General features: G+C 50.3%; 1 protein-coding gene and 1 long non-coding RNA gene across 2 annotated transcripts in view; one reads left to right on the plus strand and one right to left on the minus strand.

The window, feature by feature from the left end:
• The window catches only part of fam102aa (family with sequence similarity 102 member Aa), a 33,799-nt gene extending 16,146 nt beyond the window's left edge, over positions 1 to 17,653 (minus strand). Inside the window, exons 1-3 of the mRNA XM_048994430.1 lie at positions 17,235 to 17,653; positions 16,745 to 16,837; positions 16,475 to 16,661 (exon numbers count right to left, since the gene is read on the minus strand). Of these exons, the coding sequence (XP_048850387.1) occupies positions 16,475 to 16,620 (146 nt within the window). The 5' untranslated portion in view covers positions 16,621 to 16,661; positions 16,745 to 16,837; positions 17,235 to 17,653. The remainder of the gene's footprint in view (positions 1 to 16,474; positions 16,662 to 16,744; positions 16,838 to 17,234) is intronic.
• On the plus strand, positions 10,609 to 10,914 carry LOC125719829 (uncharacterized). Its single transcript, XR_007385219.1, has 3 exons — positions 10,609 to 10,669; positions 10,710 to 10,769; positions 10,810 to 10,914. It is a non-coding gene; the product is annotated as an uncharacterized LOC125719829 (long non-coding RNA).
• Positions 17,654 to 18,171: the final 518 nt, after the last annotated feature.

Genomic DNA, 18,171 nt, shown 5'->3' on the forward strand with positions numbered 1-18,171 from the left:
GCAGAGATGACCGGGTTTCCCAAGGATGCCACAAAGGCAGACGTGTCCCACTGGCTCTCCGCTCTTAGCCACAGCCTACCCCCCCCTCCTCCTACCCCCACTGCCAAGTCCCGCCTCCCTTGCCAGGGGGCAGGAACCCCAGCACACAGGGATGTCAGTCACAGCCACACCTCCCGCCCCGAACCCAGACACACACTCATGTCCCATCGCTGGCTAAGCAGGGACTCCCTACTGACTCCATCACTTTAACCCACTGACTGATTTTCATCCCCTTACCAGGAAAAGACTTATTTAAAAAAAAAGACTCCAAACGATGTTTGTTCTGAAGATTAATCCAAAATTGATCCCCACAAAGCCAAAAAATCAACACAGGCCCATGCATTTCCTTTGTGGGTTAGGAATTAGGAATGTGAGCCTGGGTGCAGAAGGGTGTTGGGTCAAATCTTCCAAGTGACAGTAACCATATCGCTGAGGGGGGGCTTGACTAAGGCCTTTGACCCCAAAACTGTTCCAGGGATGCTGGATACGTGGCAGACCCTGTGCTCTGAGCCGGCAGCTGACAGGGTGAGCAAGGCTGGCAAAACGCTTTATGCTGTGTCACAGTGAACCAGCAGGTGGCGTAGCACTTAAGGAGCAAGAGGAACCTACAGTAAGAGGCGATACAGCTGTTGCAGTGCAAAAAAACCCATGGAGACTGACTGTCAGGGGGAGTGACTGTTTGCAGACTGTTTTGCTTTTGTTCCTCTGACATAACAGAGGGCTTCGTTTACATGTTCCCCAACCTCAGCGAGCGGCACTCGCCTGAATAAACCACAGCGGCGCGGTCCAGTGACAGCGCTGCCTCCCTCCTCTGCTGCATTTTTAAACACTAAGCAAACTTTGGTCATTTTTTTCCACAGGATGAAAATGGTAGCCGTACCCCCGGGAAAACGCGGCCACGTTTGGGCGAACTCCATCCTTGGGAACTGAAACGTATTCCCAAGGCAACCCAGCTGCCACCCAGGAACAGGAAACTGGATATCTGTCTGCTTCTGGACACCCCAGGATGCCAAAGGCCTCTAATCACTCCTTATCAAAAATAAAAAACAAAAAGTTACAAACGGCAGACCCACGAAACGCTCTCTGACAGCGATCTCACAGGACACGGGGCCCTTCCTCAGGATGCACTATAGCTCAAGGGGCCTCTCCGCTCAGAAAAGGAGAGACAAAGGCCCTGCATGACTCAATCTGTCCGCCGCGTAGGGCAATGGGGTCCTTATCGACCTTCCTGTCACTCGTGAGGCCGGGTGAAAACAAAGCCAGAGGGATCCTGCCTGCGGGCCACACACACGTGCCGTGAGAAGGACGGGGGGACCCCTGCTGGAGTTTGGGCAAGTCAGGCAGGTCTCTGCCTGCATGAGCTGCCCTGCCTCCCCCGGCACGAGTGCCTGATGGTACGCTCCACACTGCCGCCCTGCTGGCCGACCCCATCACTCCATTAAGTCAGGTGTGCAGGACAGAGTTCACCCCTCTGTTAGAGAAAGGGGAAAACAGGAAACAGCAAGAAAAGGGCAGGTCCTGGGCCCAAGCCCCTTGCCCCCCCCCCCCCCCCATGCAGAGTGGGAGGTTCCAGGCCGGGTGGCAGACGAGGGCTGATTTCGCCAAGGCAAAGCCACGTAAAACAGACCCCTGAATTTCGCAGTGCGGGTGCCTTTCCGGCACGACAAACATGTATGGGTGTTAACACGCATGCACAGACAGGAGCACACGCGATCGCGGAAACACACGCACACGCACATCCTGGAATCAGGGAAGAAACGTCATTTTTCCTTTCTGGCACGCGGCAATTGCCGGGAAGCGGTCCGGAAGCTGAAAGGGGGTTAGGGTGTCGGAACGGGACACAGATCTTCCTGGAAACACCCCCCCCACTTCTGATGTGGGCAAGTCCCAGCCTTCAGCTGACAGGAACATTTCCCCAGTCCAAAAACGTGCCATTTTGTGTATAAGGCACAACTGTGTGACATCAGAAGCAGGGGGAGGGGCTTGTTCTGATGCCTTGTAGCAACGCCAGCCTGTTATTCATCATCAAGATGCTTTGGGTGTTTATGGTACAGGGGAGCTCTGTTTCCATGGTGCGTTTCCATGACGCTACAGGAGCAGGAGCTACAAACAGGCTGTCGGTCTTTAGAGGCACGATCCAGGGACAAATGTCACCGTGCTACAGACTCGGAAGCACCAGAAGAGGGAGAAGGTGGGGCTTGCAGTGAGTCACACGCCAGCAGGGCGGCGACATAGTGCAGACCAAGTGAGCACACACTCAAGACAGTGCAGAGGAGGGCACACCAGCGTAGACTGCCTGCAGTGCGCCGTTCAGGTCCGGGCCGAATGAGAGACACTGGCGGGATTTAGACCTCTTACAGTAAAGCAGGGGAAATGAGAGAAGATCCAGGCTGCAGTTAATGAATAAGGTAGGTATGTAACAATATTATTGATATTATAGGTACTGAGTTTACCAGTTAAAGAAGACAGAGAGCCAAAGCTCAGTGAGAGAAGCTGGGTATATTTACAGTCCTCCTGCCACATGTGATTCTGTGCATTAACCAATGGCTGTTCCCGTATAGATGCCCCACTCTCCAATCTGATTGGCTGCACTCCGCCACTACACACACATAGCAGCCTCTGCGTACAACAGTTACCAGACAAGCCGGGAGCCGCAGGTCGGCCTTGGCTTGGCCCATTCCCTCAGTACGATCAGGTTACGGGGGTAAACATTACAGGGTGGGGGGAGGGTGGCCGTAGCCCCACATGCAGCCGTCGGTATGGTTACGCAACTCTCCCCCATGCAGTGTCTGAGGGGGGGCTGGGTTACAGGTGCTGGTTGGAATGTGCTATGGAGGGGGGGGGGGATTATATTCCACACTCCCACGCAACAGCTTTTAAGAGACAAAACAAATTTCAATCTGACCTCCCTGTGACCTCCCCCCTCTCCCCCCCCCAGGCAGATCTCCTGATCACAGCCCACCTCTGTGCCCACTTGTCCACGATGCTTCGATAAGACTGGCTTACAGCACACCCCCCCCCCCCCCCACCCCAAGCCCCAATCATCAGCATCCACCATCCAAGGCAACTAGAAGTTGCGGCATGAGTCAAATATGCTGGGGGGGGGGGAGCGTGTCCTTCCATGCTGGAATGATCCGGAAGAGCCCGAAGGCTTGATTAGTTGTGCAGCATCTAACAGGGCTTTATGAAGTCAGGCAGCAGTGTGTGGCGCAGCATCAAGCACTGATTACACAGCAAATCCCCTGCTGGCTCCTGGGACACTGGAGAATCATCTCAGATTAAAATGCCCCATCACACCTTCCCCTCCGCTGATCCACCAGATCTTCTATCTTCTGCTAATATGAATCTATATTCATGTTAGCAGCTTTCAACCAAACTTGACTAAACCAAAGTAATTACTGCTGTATTAAATAGAGCAGGCCTTGTTTGTGCTGCGTGTTCATCTGCCAATTTTTGGAGAAAATGACGGACGGACGCCGGCTCCATCCAAAGCTGCAGCCTCCCTGCGGGAGCAGGGGATCCTCACAAAGTGCTGGAAATACCCCCCGCATCCCGCAGAGATCTAACGGGGCCTAGCAGATGGCCCTGCCGGTAAAACACAGGCCGCCAAGCTTGTGCGATGCTAGGAGAGAAGCCGCTTCTACAGCAACTTCACGTCTGTAACATCGTACTGCAGCAGAGTAACTGCATGCGACGCCAACAACTTAAAAGCAGGTGATAGGTGTTAAAGGCAAATAGATTATGGGTCTCAACAGCCAGTCCGACATGCACAGAAAACATGGAGGGTTACCTGTGAGGGAAGCGGTAACGTTTGTCAAACGGTATGTTTAACCTTCCTGTTTGCGGTAGAGCGAACTCACGCTGAGCCACAGGCTGCCCCGGGGGGGCACAGGAAAGCCCGTCGAGGCACGGAAAACGGGAAGATGGCTGGCAGGTCGCGGGGGCTGCCACCGAAAGGCTGTGGGGTCCCAACGACTTCCTGTCTCACGGCCGTGCTGCTCATTCACACCACAGCATAAAAAGATTCGGTACTGCAATAAAAAGTACCTTGCAGCTTCAAACACAGAGTGAATACAAGCTAGTGAACGGCACATAGCGCATACATATATTTATCATTTGGTAAAATTCAATTAGAATGATAAATTATAAGCTTAAATATTAACAAAATTCCAGTCTGATGCAGCCAACGTTGGATAAAATTAAATATACATCTGAAATCTTGGATTTTGTAGGGAGCACTAAGCTCTTAAATATCCTCGAGTATCTTTGAGTGTGACAGGTGGTGATTGGCCTGCTCTGTTGCCTGGCTCCACCCCTAACCTTTGCTCCGCCCCAACCATGACTCCTCCCCTACCCTGGCTCCGCCCCCTCCTCCTCCACTCAGCTGCCTACGGGAGAGAATGCAAATAAGCCTCTCGCGTTTCCGTGGACACCATGAACACATGTCTATTTCTGGCATCTTGAAATCAATGGGAATCCGCAGAATGGTCAAGCAAGGGGGGGGGGGAGGCATGTACAGGGGATAAACTAGACCATTGTGCTCAGTGTGAGCGAGGCAGCGGCCCACGGTCACATTGGTCACGCTCCAGGAACGTCACCTGACTGGCTACACTGAGCTTTTGATGGGGATGCAAGACATTTTTTCCTTCCTGGAATCCCGAGGCTACAGGCCTTATGGAAAACCCTGTGATGTGACTCACAACGGTCTGTTCCACAGTGCTGTGGATAGCGGGTCACACCGCACCCCCTCTTCCTAAAATACACAAACGCACGATCCGTAGCCGGTGTCCGTTGCAGGAACTGATACGAAAATCCCAGACGGCTGAGACTCCCTAATCAGCACCAGGGCAAAGCATGGCAGCCTAACCAAGACCACAAAGCATAACGAGCCACTTACTGGCTTCCAGTATCAAGAAACAGGACCCTTCTGCTGGCCGTGCCAAGCTGTTCGGCAATGTGTAATAAAAAGTAATAACATCCGTAAGCCTGCATGCAGCCGAGGGCCAGGGGAAGCCTGGAGACTGTCCCAGAAAGGGTCCGTGCCACGGGCCAGCTAGAAGCACCAGTTCACCTAACTGCCAGACAGCAGGAAGACCACGTACACCAACAGACACAGTGGCAGAGCTCGGAATCAACCGTGCAGCTCTAGAGGCGTGAGGCCATAGCATTCCCCACTGAGCCACCGAAACAGCCGAAGCTAAAAGCTAATAAAATTAAAGGATTACACGCATACAGCATTTACTACTGAGAACTGATGCGTTGAGAGCCACGTGGGGGTGGGTTATCATATGCTGTCAATCTCCATCTGCATCACATGGGTGCAGAGAGACCCACGCAGCCCTCTCAAAAATCACAAAAAAAGTTCACATCAAGTGGAATTCACCAAAGCGAATTTCCACCCACTCGTACTCCGCCTGCGTAGCCCACGCAGGTCACCCTTTAGGAGCAATTGTGGCTGGGGACTGAGTTTCTAAAAATATCTTACAATGGGAGGAACGAGAGCGGGCCCAGTAATGAGCCGAGCAGCACGCCGTACCGAAGCTAAAATATGTTACGATTGACAGAGTCGCTTCTTTTTGCTAAAATGCTGCTCCCTTGTTATTTTGTTTGGTAGTTTTACGGCAGAGTGTTTTCCATGGCAACGCTACAGAGGGTAAAGTGAGTCAGTCACGCGGCAAGCGGGGGGCCGTGGTCGAACCCAGGGCCCCGGTTTCGTCATGGCGAGTAGCGACGGCTCGGTTCCGATCGGGTCAGCTGGCCTCGGCAGTCGGGTGGCATAAAGATGCCCTTGTTCTCCGCGGCCACCAGCTGGGGCGATGCAGACCCGGTGGGGATGTCGTGGCCAGGAACCGGCCACTATGATGGCACGCTGTCCCTGGCAGAGAACGAGGGGACAGGGAGGTGTGTGTGTGTGTATGTGTGTGGGGGGGGTCGGGCATCCAGGCAGGAAACAAAAGGCACAAACACCCACACAAGCACCACACAGACTGACGCACGCACACACATACACACACACACACATTTGTATTCATATCTTTGTGGGGACTCTCCATTCATTTCTACGGGCATAACCCTAATCCTAACAATGACGACCTTAACCCCTACCCCAGCCCTAACCTTAACAGTAACCAACCAAACAAAATATGAGACTTCTGGCATTTTTTAGTTTTTTGACTGCATTCACAGACCTTTTTATAAAATTGAGGTGTATATTGTCTTGGCCTGAAAAATGACCCCGTGAGCTAAAAGGTAACAGGTGTTTCTACATTGTGGGGACATTTGATTCTTACAATGCGGTAAATACGAACTCGCACATTCTCCGCACGGTGATCCTCACACACGCGTTTTTAATAAAAAACATGGCCGTCAGCTACTCGCAGCAGTGAGCATCCCTTTCTGAATGAGCGCTGCCTTCGAGTGACGCACTGAAACGGGAAGGACGTGCATTTCAGCACAGTATTGCTCCATCTTGTGTTTGCGCACCATGCTGTTACGTTACTCTCCCTCCAACCGCCCCTGAAAGCAGCCTCAGCTCACAGGTTGTGAGTTTACGGATAATTTTTAGTTTAGTCCCAAGTCCTCTGACAGTCCTGTGTGAGGCCTGTGAATGACAGCTTATCTTTCATCAAATCAATCAGGACCTTGTTTGAACCAGACAAAACCTTCCTCCCTACTCTCTCACATTTTATCGCAACTATCAGCCCTCGGCATCCCCATTATGAAATTTAAGTGACTGATTTCCTTTCGAGACCAGCGTTTGTGCAGTCTGTCCCGCAGCACTGCAGTCTGTCCCACAGCACTGCACTGAGCACTGAGAGAAGATAGACGATCACAGCCATGGTTGGTAGAAACACACCCACACTACAGTGTAGGGATCTCCATCAAGCTTAACTCAAATGGAATCTTAAGGCCGATTAATGCTTTATTTTTCCGCGTGTGCTTTCAGCCGGACGAGGGGACATGACGTAAACATCGTCATCAGGGGCTGGCTGCGGACGGTGAGCGTGTAGCACAGATTTTTATGTCTAGCGGAAACCTGATGCATCGACTACACAGGTGCAAAATAATTGATCAGATGTATCCAGCAGGCAGCAGGTATGTAAAACTTGTCCTTTCGATTTGTTCAGCTCAAAACAATAAATGTCGCAGCTCTTGAGACTTTTCTGATCCCTCGCAATGGTTTTCTGTTACTAATTATAACTGCACTGTGCCTGTTTAAAGTACAAAACATAGAATTAATTGACCAATAAGTATAAACCTAAGCAATACAGACACGTACAGTTAAGTTTGCTTTATAAATGTATAAATATGTGCGTTTATACGTATTTATTAACAGTGGCACAATGGCACTGTGCCAATTCAGCAACAGTAACCGTAAACGAGACAGCTGGAGTAATATCACTGCAGTGTGCACACGTCGAGCGCCACCATCCGCATCTCCAGATCGACCGTCCCCGGACTGGAAGGGCATGGAAGCGCATGCAGAAAGCATAAAGTATGAACTACGCATTATCCTGGGCCGTACACTGACCAGATGAACAAGCCTCCAGATCCAGGTGAGACCCAGTTAAGAGATTAACGTCTCCCCAGGAGGGAGTTCACGCCAGAGAACCTCAAAGTGCTTAACTGTAGTGCTAATTGGCTTCATTAGCACACCCAGGGGCACCACAGAAGGAGGTGCCTGGCAAAGCAGGTCAGGACTCTGTCTGTGAACAGAACGTTGCTGGTTTAAATCCTAGGTTTGGCCCTTAACCTCCAGCTCTGGGGGGCACTGCCCACAGGCTTCCCCTGTTCAGTGTAACCCCCCCCCCCTCTCTGATAGGGATCAGAATTTCTGGGTCATCTCCCCAAAACAGACAGCAGCTGGTCTTTAGCTACAAGCCATGACAGATCGATGCCTAAAGTACTCTGTCCTTAAACATGCTTCCTATTAAATGCCGCAGCCCATTTATTTGTGAGTACTTTGGCACATCGGGTTCGAAGCCCAAGGAAACAGGTCTGTTCAAGAAAGGCATGGATGCCCAGAAAATTCGTAACTTGAAAGTTCGTAAGTAGAGGAGCGTCTGTATTCAACAAAATACTTTTTCTCATCCTTTTTTTTCTTGTCATGCCATCCGGATCTTTTTGTTGTGCATGTTCTTACGACCAAATTGCATTTCTTCTAAATTCGTTGATAATTATTTTCTGAGTTCGTAACTGTTTTCAAGGAGGCGTTTGTATTTGGTCATGCAAATAGCCAAACACATCGATAAAGAAAGTGCGCGGTCCCACCCCAAAGTACCGAAGTACCAATGACGTACCCCAGCTGGTTTGGCACTTTCGGTACCGGAACTTTTGGTACTAATACTCAACTAAAAGTCAACGGAGAAGCGAAGATACTGAATGTGCCGTGTACTAAAAGCGCTGCACTTAGAAGGCCAAGCAAACATTAAGTGTGTATTTCAGGGCTGCCCAACCCTGCAGAGCTGAGGTGCAGCTCTGATTCAACACCCCTGATACAGATAACCACGACATCCACAGCATCCATAGCATCTGAGGATTCGAGCCAGCGATCCAGCCCTGGTGTGTGTGTGTGTGTGTGTGTGTGTGTGTGCGTGTGTGTGTGTGTGTGTGTTGGGTTTCAGATGTGCGGTTCCAGGGTACTTGAGGCCAAAAGAAAACCCCATTTTCTTTATTATTATTTAAATAACCAAAGTGACAGATCAGGGTCAGTCAGTCCCTGGAGCAATTGTGGGTTAAGGGCCTCACTCAGGGGCCCAACGCCGAAATCAGCCAGCCGATGCTGGGATTTCAACCAGTGACCGTCTGGTCACAGACCTTCCTAAGACACTGAGTCACCCGGCAGAAAGTGTGAACAAGCAGGAACACCTGGATGAGCGAGCCGACAAGGCAGCATGTCAGAACCATTTGCTGTGTGATATCTCTTAGGTGTCTTAATAGTCAAATTTAATGCAAATTTAATCCCCCCCCCCCCCCCCCCAATGCTTCTCGCCTCGATTTGTCATCGTCTGACCCTGTGCTTCCCTCGGACATTGTCGAGTCACAACACCCGGCCAGACTCGACATGAAAGAGGAAGTCTCCACAAGGAGTGTGTGTGCATGGCGGGGGGGGGGGGGGGGGGGGGGGGGGGATCAGCCATCTGGGCATGCCAAACAGGAGACAAGACCAGGGGCGACTGCAGCCATGGAAACCACATGCAGCAAGTCAGAACAGCTGCAGCAGCCGGAAGCTGCACAGGTATATTTATTTACCTCTTAACACTCAAAAAATGAAGAATCCACTTTTATTAACACAGATCAGATGCAGGTGCTTTATTCTGACTCCAATAGAACTCGAACCTTTCGAGCTCAGCATGGCATGTGAAATGCCACTATGGATCACTAAGCTGCAATACGCCGCAATAACAGCTGCATCGCTTAAGGCTGCACAAGACCGTCCCGACGCTGGTTTTTAATGTCTCCGGGGATGGTGTGGCCTTTTACGGCTCCGTGCAGACAGGACGACAGCTGCCATGGTAACCGGAAGATGACGCGGCACTCCCGCCTTCCTCACTGCAAGGCCTGTCAATCCTCACTCTGAGCAAAGGTGCTCACAGCAGCAGCCAACGGTCTCTGTGCTTAAGGAGTAAAAACCTGCCAGATCTTCTGGAAAACCCCTTTCCAGATGACATCAGACCTTCTTGTTTACCTTTCGCCACAAAGACTAATGGATTGAGACACGATCAAAACAGTCGCTTTGTTATATCGGTATTTGGTGGATAAACACTGCAAGCGTGGACTGGCCCAATCAGAGGGCAGCTTCGGAGTCCCGCCTTCAGCTGACCCCAAGAGGACAAAGGTCTGGATGATGGGGGGGGGGGGGCTACAGGGACATAGCATTGGTAGGTGTAGGATCTGTTTACACCGGTATCCTGGGGGTTCAAGAACAGACGGGAACCCAATCACAATCTTGCTCAGCAGAACATGAAGTTTAGAAGGTTTAGGAATTCAATAAAATAGAAAATGTCCTTCAGACCAGTTACTGGTCTCTGCTCTGGCTTTTTCACGGTGTATTATTATTACATGACAGCAGCAACAACTGGCAACGCCTTGCTTACCAACATTGACAACAGGGAGAGTGGGGGGGGGGGGGGGGGGGGAGACTCAAATCCCAGTCACCTCCCCCCAACAAAGACTCCACACCTCCGCACTCCACAGCCCAGAAAGGAACAGCACACATAAAAGCTGGTGGAGGGGGGCATGACTGGAGAGGCTGAATCAACAAGAAAGGGGAAGTTTAAAAAAAGATAGTGCCAAGCCCCCCCCCCCCCATCAGCCCATCAGTCATCGCAGCCATGGGACCTGTAAATGGTGTTTGATTTACAGATCGGTAAAAGGTGAGAATATCTCCAACTTGGTTGGGGGAAAGCTCAGAGACTCAAGGGTAGGCGGGGGCCACCGAGAACCACCCAGAGCGCCACAAACCGAAACCAAGAGAGAGACAGAGAGAGAGATAGGCAGAGATAGAGAGAGAGAGATAGAGAGGAAGACAGGCAGAAACAGAGAGAGACAGACAGAGAGAGTAAGGCAGGGAGATACAGATAATGACAATGAGACACAAGCAGAGATGGAGAGAGAGACAGGCAGGGAGGTAGAGAGACAGGCAGGGAGATAGAGAGACAGGCAGGGAGGTAGAGAGACAGGCAGGGAGGTAGAGAGACAGGCAGGGAGGTAGAGAGACAGGCAGGGAGGTAGAGAGACAGGCAGGGAGATAGAGAGACAGGCAGGGAGGTAGAGAGACAGGCAGGGAGGTAGAGAGACAGCGCATTGCCGCACCCACCACACGATGAAACACCTCGGAGTCCCGGTTGGCAACCCTCCAGGTGAACACATGGTCCAGTCCCAGTCTCTGGAAATGGCTGTCTACCTGCTGTAGCCAGGTGTTATGTGGGCGTCCCCTTGGCCTGGTCCAGCCGCTTGGGTCCTCAGCAATGAGGATCCTGTGAGCCGGATCATCCTCAGGGAAACGCGCCACATGGCCATAGTGCCGTAACTGACGCTCCCTCACAATGCAGGTAACGTGCCTCATTCGGGACTCCCTAAGCAATCGCTTCTTCGACACAAAGTCAAACAGGTGGTACCCAAGGATTCTCCGAAGAGACTCAGTACCAAAGGAGTCCAATCTTCATCTCAGCTCACTGGATAGTGTCCATGTCTCACAGCCATACAGCAAGACAGGGAGCAACAGGACTCTAAAGACCTGGACCTTCATCCTCTTACAAAGACATCAGGAACGTCACACACCCCTTTCCAGTGACCTCATGACCCCCCCCCCATACTCTCCCAATCCGTCTGCTGGCTTCATAGGAAGAGTCACCAGAGACATGAATGTCACTGGCGGCGTAAGTGAACCTCTCCAATAAGCCGACATTGTCTCCACAGACGGACACGCTGCTGATGGCTGCGCCCAAGAGGTCATTAATGGCCTGGATCTTGGTTTTTATCCAGGACACTCGCAAGCCCAGACACTCTTGAGAGCCCCAATCAGAGCCTCCATTGACTTTGCGAAGATCACAGCATCATCGGCAAAGTCGAGATCAATGAATCTTTCTCCACCAACAGATGCCCCACAGTCGCTGGACCCCACGACCTGCCAAACAGCCAGGCCATGCAAGCGTGGAACAGAGTAGGAGCAAGAACACAGTCTGATGGAAAGGGGAAAAACTGAGAGGGCCTTGAAGCAGCAACCAAAAACAGCAGCCTCCCGATTTGGCCGAGCTAATTTTGGTGGTAGGAGGGTCATGCCCAGGCGGGCGACGTGCAGCCCAGGCGGAGGCGTGGAAAAGCCGAATCTACACCTCAAAACGGCTCTCTGTCTAAGCCAGACGCTCCTGGCTGGATGTGGCACCATCTCATTCACTTGTCAAAGCCAACTAGTTCTTTACGCGGCAACTCATTAACATCTTTAACACAGGAAACCCCCCCCCATCCGCTGAGTCAGGGGACAGAAATTTGCAACATCTTCTGTGAAATTTGTATTATGACAGGAAAACCTCGTGCTTCCTGGAAAAGACGACTTACGATCTGCTCGGGTTTCCGTCCAACGATGGGAGCTGAGCTCTCAAGATATTAATTAAACTGAAATGAAGGGAGACAGAGCGTGTGATGGAGTTAGAGTGAGGAAGAGAGACGTTAACGAGGGAGACCTTTTAAGAACGAAAACCTTTCAGCTGATTATTGTTGACTGTAGCAGATGCGGGTGTGCATATGCATGTGTGCTCGCAATTCCGAGCACATGTATGATTGAAAGTGAGGGCGGCTCATTGAAATCATTCCTCGGGGATTCCCAAGAATCTCAATTCCTGGCACTGGGATCCCTGATTATTCGGTTTCCACTCCAGCATGTTGAGAAGGGAGGAATCCTAAGGAGGATCATCAAGTGAGGTAGGCCGGCGTAAAAAAAATAACAGGATTCACATTCTTGGGGTCCCTCTGCTCTTCTCTAGGCAGTATTCAGAGCTGTGCCATCACCCCCCCCCCCGGACAGGCTGGAATGGGAGCGGAGGTAGGAATTTGAGTCATTCCAGTTATGCTCCTTCTTGCTGGGTTTACATGAAGCGATTCGGCTGGGAAGCGACAGCGTGACAGCGATGGGAATCGCAGCCTGGAGGTGAAGCGTGACAGGATCATAGCCAGAACCCTCCGGAACGAAAAAAGAAGGTCCGGAATCTAATCTGCAGTCATGGAGGCCGAGGCACCAACCCCGCCCCTAGCCCCTCCCCCTGCACCTCCCACGGAGACCCCACCCACAAAACAATCCATTCGAATTAATGGATCGGCAGAAACTCACCGCTACAGCCGATACTCCCCCAGGACCCCAAAACGCTTGGTAGGGAAATCACACAGCTTGAAGGGATTAAACAATGATACACATACAACATGGGCTGCGTCCGCAGACAAAGTATGCAAAGGGAAGAAACATGACTGAGGGCAATACAGCAGAATTTGATATTTGCTGCATGGGTGCAGGCCAGGGGGACATGAACCCAGAGAAAACGCAGGCTTGTGGAGTCGGAGATACACAGCTCCACACTAACATGGCACATTATGAGATCCAAACCCTTCATTACGAGATCCAAGCCCTTCATTATGAGATCCAAGCTCTTCATCGGAGCTACTTTTAAAGCTTTTTTAGTGTAAGATCTTGCTGGGACTTTGTAATTAATGCATCACATTCTTAGAAAACAGGGAGGGGTACACCAGTGAACTTTTATCAAATGATGTCTCCCCCCACCTTCCCAGCGAGGACGCAAACCCAGTGAGTCCTCACCAAATCTCAACCTGAACAAATCATTTTTGGTTCCCCACCCCCCACAGAATGGAGACTCAGATGACTACCAGGGTCTGGGGAGGGGGGGGGGCATTATGCCCATAGGGGGGACAAATTTCATGACACAGAACATGGGCTCTACAACCAGCGGCTACAAATCTCACCAGCCACTCTGTTACACGTCCCCATTTATATCCCATCTTGGCCAAATCGAGTTTCACTTCACTAAAACACGTCGGCAAACTCCTTTCAGACAATCGCCACGACTTCTCGGATAATCTCCAGAGGTCCCAGTTTTGTTTCCCACGCTTCCAGAGAAACAATGATCTGCTTCATTTAGCGTAACTGATGAGGGTTTCAAGAGCACATATCCGGAGCGCCCAGGAGAAGGGCGTGCTTACACCGGAGACAGAAGGAAGAGAGACCGGAAATGAAAGGCAGCCCATGTTACGGACACGCATTCTGTTGCTGAACGAGTGACCTGTGGTAACCGGGGGTAACACGCAGTAACAGGCTCTGATGACAGACAGGGTACAATAACGTGATTAACAAAGTGACCCCCCTCTGTCCCGATTGCATGTGAAGTCATAGGTGTCACGGACCCGATATCAGAGAGACACCTGCAGACCGCACCATCCCGCGGGGAGATGGGCGAATGGGGCAGGCGAGGAACCAGAGACTGGCAAGTTAGGGTCGGGGGGCCCAGCCGTGGACCCAAAACGGCATGACTGATGGAGTATTTACATCAGCAAGGGATGCCTGAACTGGATGAACATACCTGGGAAGTACTGGGACAAATGCAATGGAATGGGAGACTGTGCAGATTGTCGCGGGAGTGACAGAGAGGTTACTACAGTTCATTAGAGGAAAACATGCTGCAGCGTTGCATTATTCATTTTTTAATGGCATTTATTGTTGTTCTTAGTGATGCACATTCCAACAGTTGTGTTATAAAGTTTTTTTTTTTTAATTAAAATATTGTTGGAGTACAAATTGGCATTGTCAGGGGGTACAGACAGATCCGGTGCAGCGTACCCGCAAGCCAAACCGCCCAGCAGGGGGCACAACAGAGCCAACTGCGACAATGCAGAACTAGAGTGTACGGATGTGGTGTGGTGATGGGGGGTCAAACAGGTGGGGGCATAAAAGAGTCTCTAATCATATGCAAACCAGTGTACTCACAGTACAGTGCACATGCCATGGTAATGCAGGTTAAGCCCTGTCCAATCAGAGTCTGCAAACTGGAAAAGGGCTCGTAATCTGCTCCTACAGCACTAATCTCCTGTTTCCCTATAACCTCACTGCAGCAGTTAGCAAGGTCTGGAGCCGCTTATCACCAGACAGCACATCACGCTGGCGTGTCAGCACCCTGTGTCCAAACCGAAGGATGGTGCACGGGACAGAGAGAACAGACAGACCATAACCCCGTGGCGAGAGACTGACGTCAGACAGAACTATTGCTTAACTTGATAATGAGAGACGGAACACAGGTCGAACCCTAAATTAACCCAATTATGCAATCTTACTAAGCACAGGACCCGTAATTTAAGGACGAGAAGCCACATATCGTGCCCCATATTCCTCACAAACACAGCGGCAGAGAACACACAGAGCCCTGCGTACAAGCAAGAACAAGCGAGAACAAGCGAGAACTCACTGAAGCCATAATTCACCTAATGGGAAAACACAAAGGAACCCTTAATCAACCTGAGGACATGAAAGACACCAAACACAGAAGCCCTAATTAACCGAAGGAAGCGGCTTCTCATTAATTCCTCAACAGGAGTGTAGATGCACGCCACAGACCGGAACATGTCCAGACGGATCCCTCACATGAGACAGCGCTCTCGAGTGCGTAATCAAACAGAAAAAACACACAAGCTGAACAGGAGAAGGTCAACACAGCAAAAGGTCCATGTGGGGTTGGAGAGGATGGCAGAACACAGCTGTAACAGCGAGACTTAAAACCTAGGAGACAAGGCACAGAAATTTCACAACTGGATTCGACTCTGAGTCTGGCTACATTTGACAGCCCAAAACAGCAATATTCAAAACTCACAGGTCTCGGCACCATAAACAAAACAAAACGTTACTGCAACGATTTTTTAGCTGTTGTCTTATTAAATGCATAGATTTTGTTTGACAGTCAGTGCTCAGAAGAGCATTATGTTAAGTTCTGCAGTTTAGAGATCAGGGAACGTATTACGGCCAAGAGCCAGAGTCTGGGGAACGTGAATCAGCAGCTGATACTAGTGACATTAATAAACTCTTATCCAATTCGGGCTGATCCCAGGTAGGCAGGGCATCACGCATGGGATGCCAGTTCATGGCAGGACACACACACACACACACACACAAAGAGCATGTGTTTTGACTGCTATAGGAAAAAAATATTTATTCTTTTCATCAATATTATCCACAGTGCCATTCAAGCTAACAGCCCCGAGCTATCTCTGTACAGTACACTAAATACTATGGTTGTGAACATTTTATTATTTTATTTTTTTACAAATTGGCATCCTTCTCGAGCGTCTTTGTACCAACAAGTATTCAGGGTTTTGTTGCATGCTATCTGTCCTTCCTTTTTTCATCAGGTGAGAAACCCCCCCAGCGTAAAAAGCGTGTACTATTACACACCGGCACAAAAAAAAACACTAAGGTTTTCCCGTAAGGCCATAAAAGCCGCTTTGGTGCACATCACCGGGGGAACCGTTCCTTTCGCAGGGCAGCGCTACTGGGATGGGCAAAGAAAACAGGACGAGTGTTTCCGCCTATCTCCGAAAGACCATCACAGTCTGGATCAGATAACACCGAAAGACAAGTGTAACACAAGCCGAGCCTATTGAGAAACTTTGGTTACTAAGAAAAATGTGCCACATCCTCGCTAATAATGTATCTATAAAGTAAGAGTTAAGACCTTGTTGATCCACGCAGCATGTACAGCCGGTGGTAGAGCCGAGTAGAACAACTTTGTCGAGTTAATCGATAGAACTAACCTTAATCCTAACCTAAACTAACCCCAATCCCAAAACGGTGTAACTGCACATGCGCAGAAAGGCTATATAGCACATCTCGATAGGTAGCTCAACTCATCAGAACAGCGGTTCATTCGGGGCTCCGGATTACCTGGAGGATTCAGTGGTAAAGTCCCCCCCATCCAGCAGGCGGACCTTGCAGAAGAGCACCCCGTTGACGAAAGGCACGGCGGACAGCTCTTCCAGGGTGAAGTGCGTGTGAAACTTGAAGCGCTTCTTCTTCATGAGAAACGCCATTTGACACACGGGGGTCCGGGCTGAGCAGACCGCTATTCGGCCTGGGGGTAAACAAACAAAGAGGCGTCTCACACAAAAGCCGGGCACAAGCCACCTATGTGACATCGGCTTTGGGGATACGTACTCTGTCGCTTCAGTCTGGAGCCTGGAAATCTGTCCTGATAACCATCCGTCGGTTCGGCATCTCCGTTTTAATCTTCTACGATATGTTCAAGATCTGTGATAAAAAATAAATAAATAGGCGTAATTATAATCTAGCCAAGATCTGTATATATTTTTTTTATTAAAGTCGATGCATATGCTTACAAGATCTGCAAGAAAATAAAAATATTTTTAAAAAGTCAATGCATCGTCGCCAAGATCTGCAATTAAAATAAAAATTATTTTAAAACGCATATACTGGGAATGGAATTAGTTATGATTTTACCGGGCATAAACGGCTGTTTACAACTTCTCTAAGGGTGATAGGGTTATTGATCGGTTCAGTTATTAACCAGTTGCTCAGCAAGAAAAATAACAAAGAGTTAAGTCCCCCATCCCCGCTTTTGCGGAATAATTTTCCATGTTGGGTTTAAATTGAAAACATGCTCCCGGCTTTCGATCGTATCACCTACCCACAGTAAACCGGGATTTCCGTGCGAATCGGACCGGCGGACCTCGGCCGGCAGGATCCAGTCCCCGACGCCACAAGCCGGATGGTTCGAGCCGGGACCCTCGCAGGGCTGCAGCTTGACAGTCCTTCTCCTCGATTGCTACTGGGGGAGAAATACCGCCCCGGAAAAAAAGAACAAAAAAAGCTTAATCAGTATTTCTCAGTCGGGTTGCATGGCGATGTGCGGCGGTCCACCGGCGCTGAGGTCCGATCTCTCAGAACCGAGCAACGGGGAGCGACCAGCTGGCAGTAACGGGTGTGAGGGGCCGTCGATACACCCGTTACAGCAGATGTCACGGACTAACCGACTGTAGCTACGCTTCTCGGGCTTTGTGCCGAAGGCACGTCCACCCCTTTCCGTGGCGCGGAGAGTGTGGAACGCGCCCCCTAGTGTTCGCGGTGTTCACTACACCGGCCCGCTCATTGTTCGGCGGCTGCTCTGTTTACATTGTGCGTTAAATCCTTTAAAATGTAACGAGGACTTTTTATAAGGGTTTTTGCTCGGATGGACGCCGTCGAGTTTTACAGGTCAGACGTCTTTACATGCGTGTAGGGAAACGTGTGATTTAAAGAACGATTTTCGGATTTTACGTATCCCAGGGAAATTATCTGGAACTGGTTCAGCAAGTGGAGCTTAAACAAGAAGAAGAAGAAGAAAACTAGCCGCCGTTTGTCCCCAGGGATAGAAACATCTGTTCTTCACTTTCGATGTACCTCGCCCACTCTCAGACCTGCAGCCTTAAAAACTGCAGAGTTTGTTTCTCCGAGGACACATATTTTTCCACCAGTGATAGAACAATTGCACACTAACAAGCATTCTGAACAGAAGAGTAATACATACGACATTACCGGACCTTCTGCTTGCAATGCAACTTTATTACCTAAAGATGATGATGAAT

The sequence above is a fragment of the Brienomyrus brachyistius genome, chromosome 2, assembly GCF_023856365.1.
Source record: "Brienomyrus brachyistius isolate T26 chromosome 2, BBRACH_0.4, whole genome shotgun sequence".
Taxonomy (NCBI): domain Eukaryota; kingdom Metazoa; phylum Chordata; class Actinopteri; order Osteoglossiformes; family Mormyridae; genus Brienomyrus; species Brienomyrus brachyistius.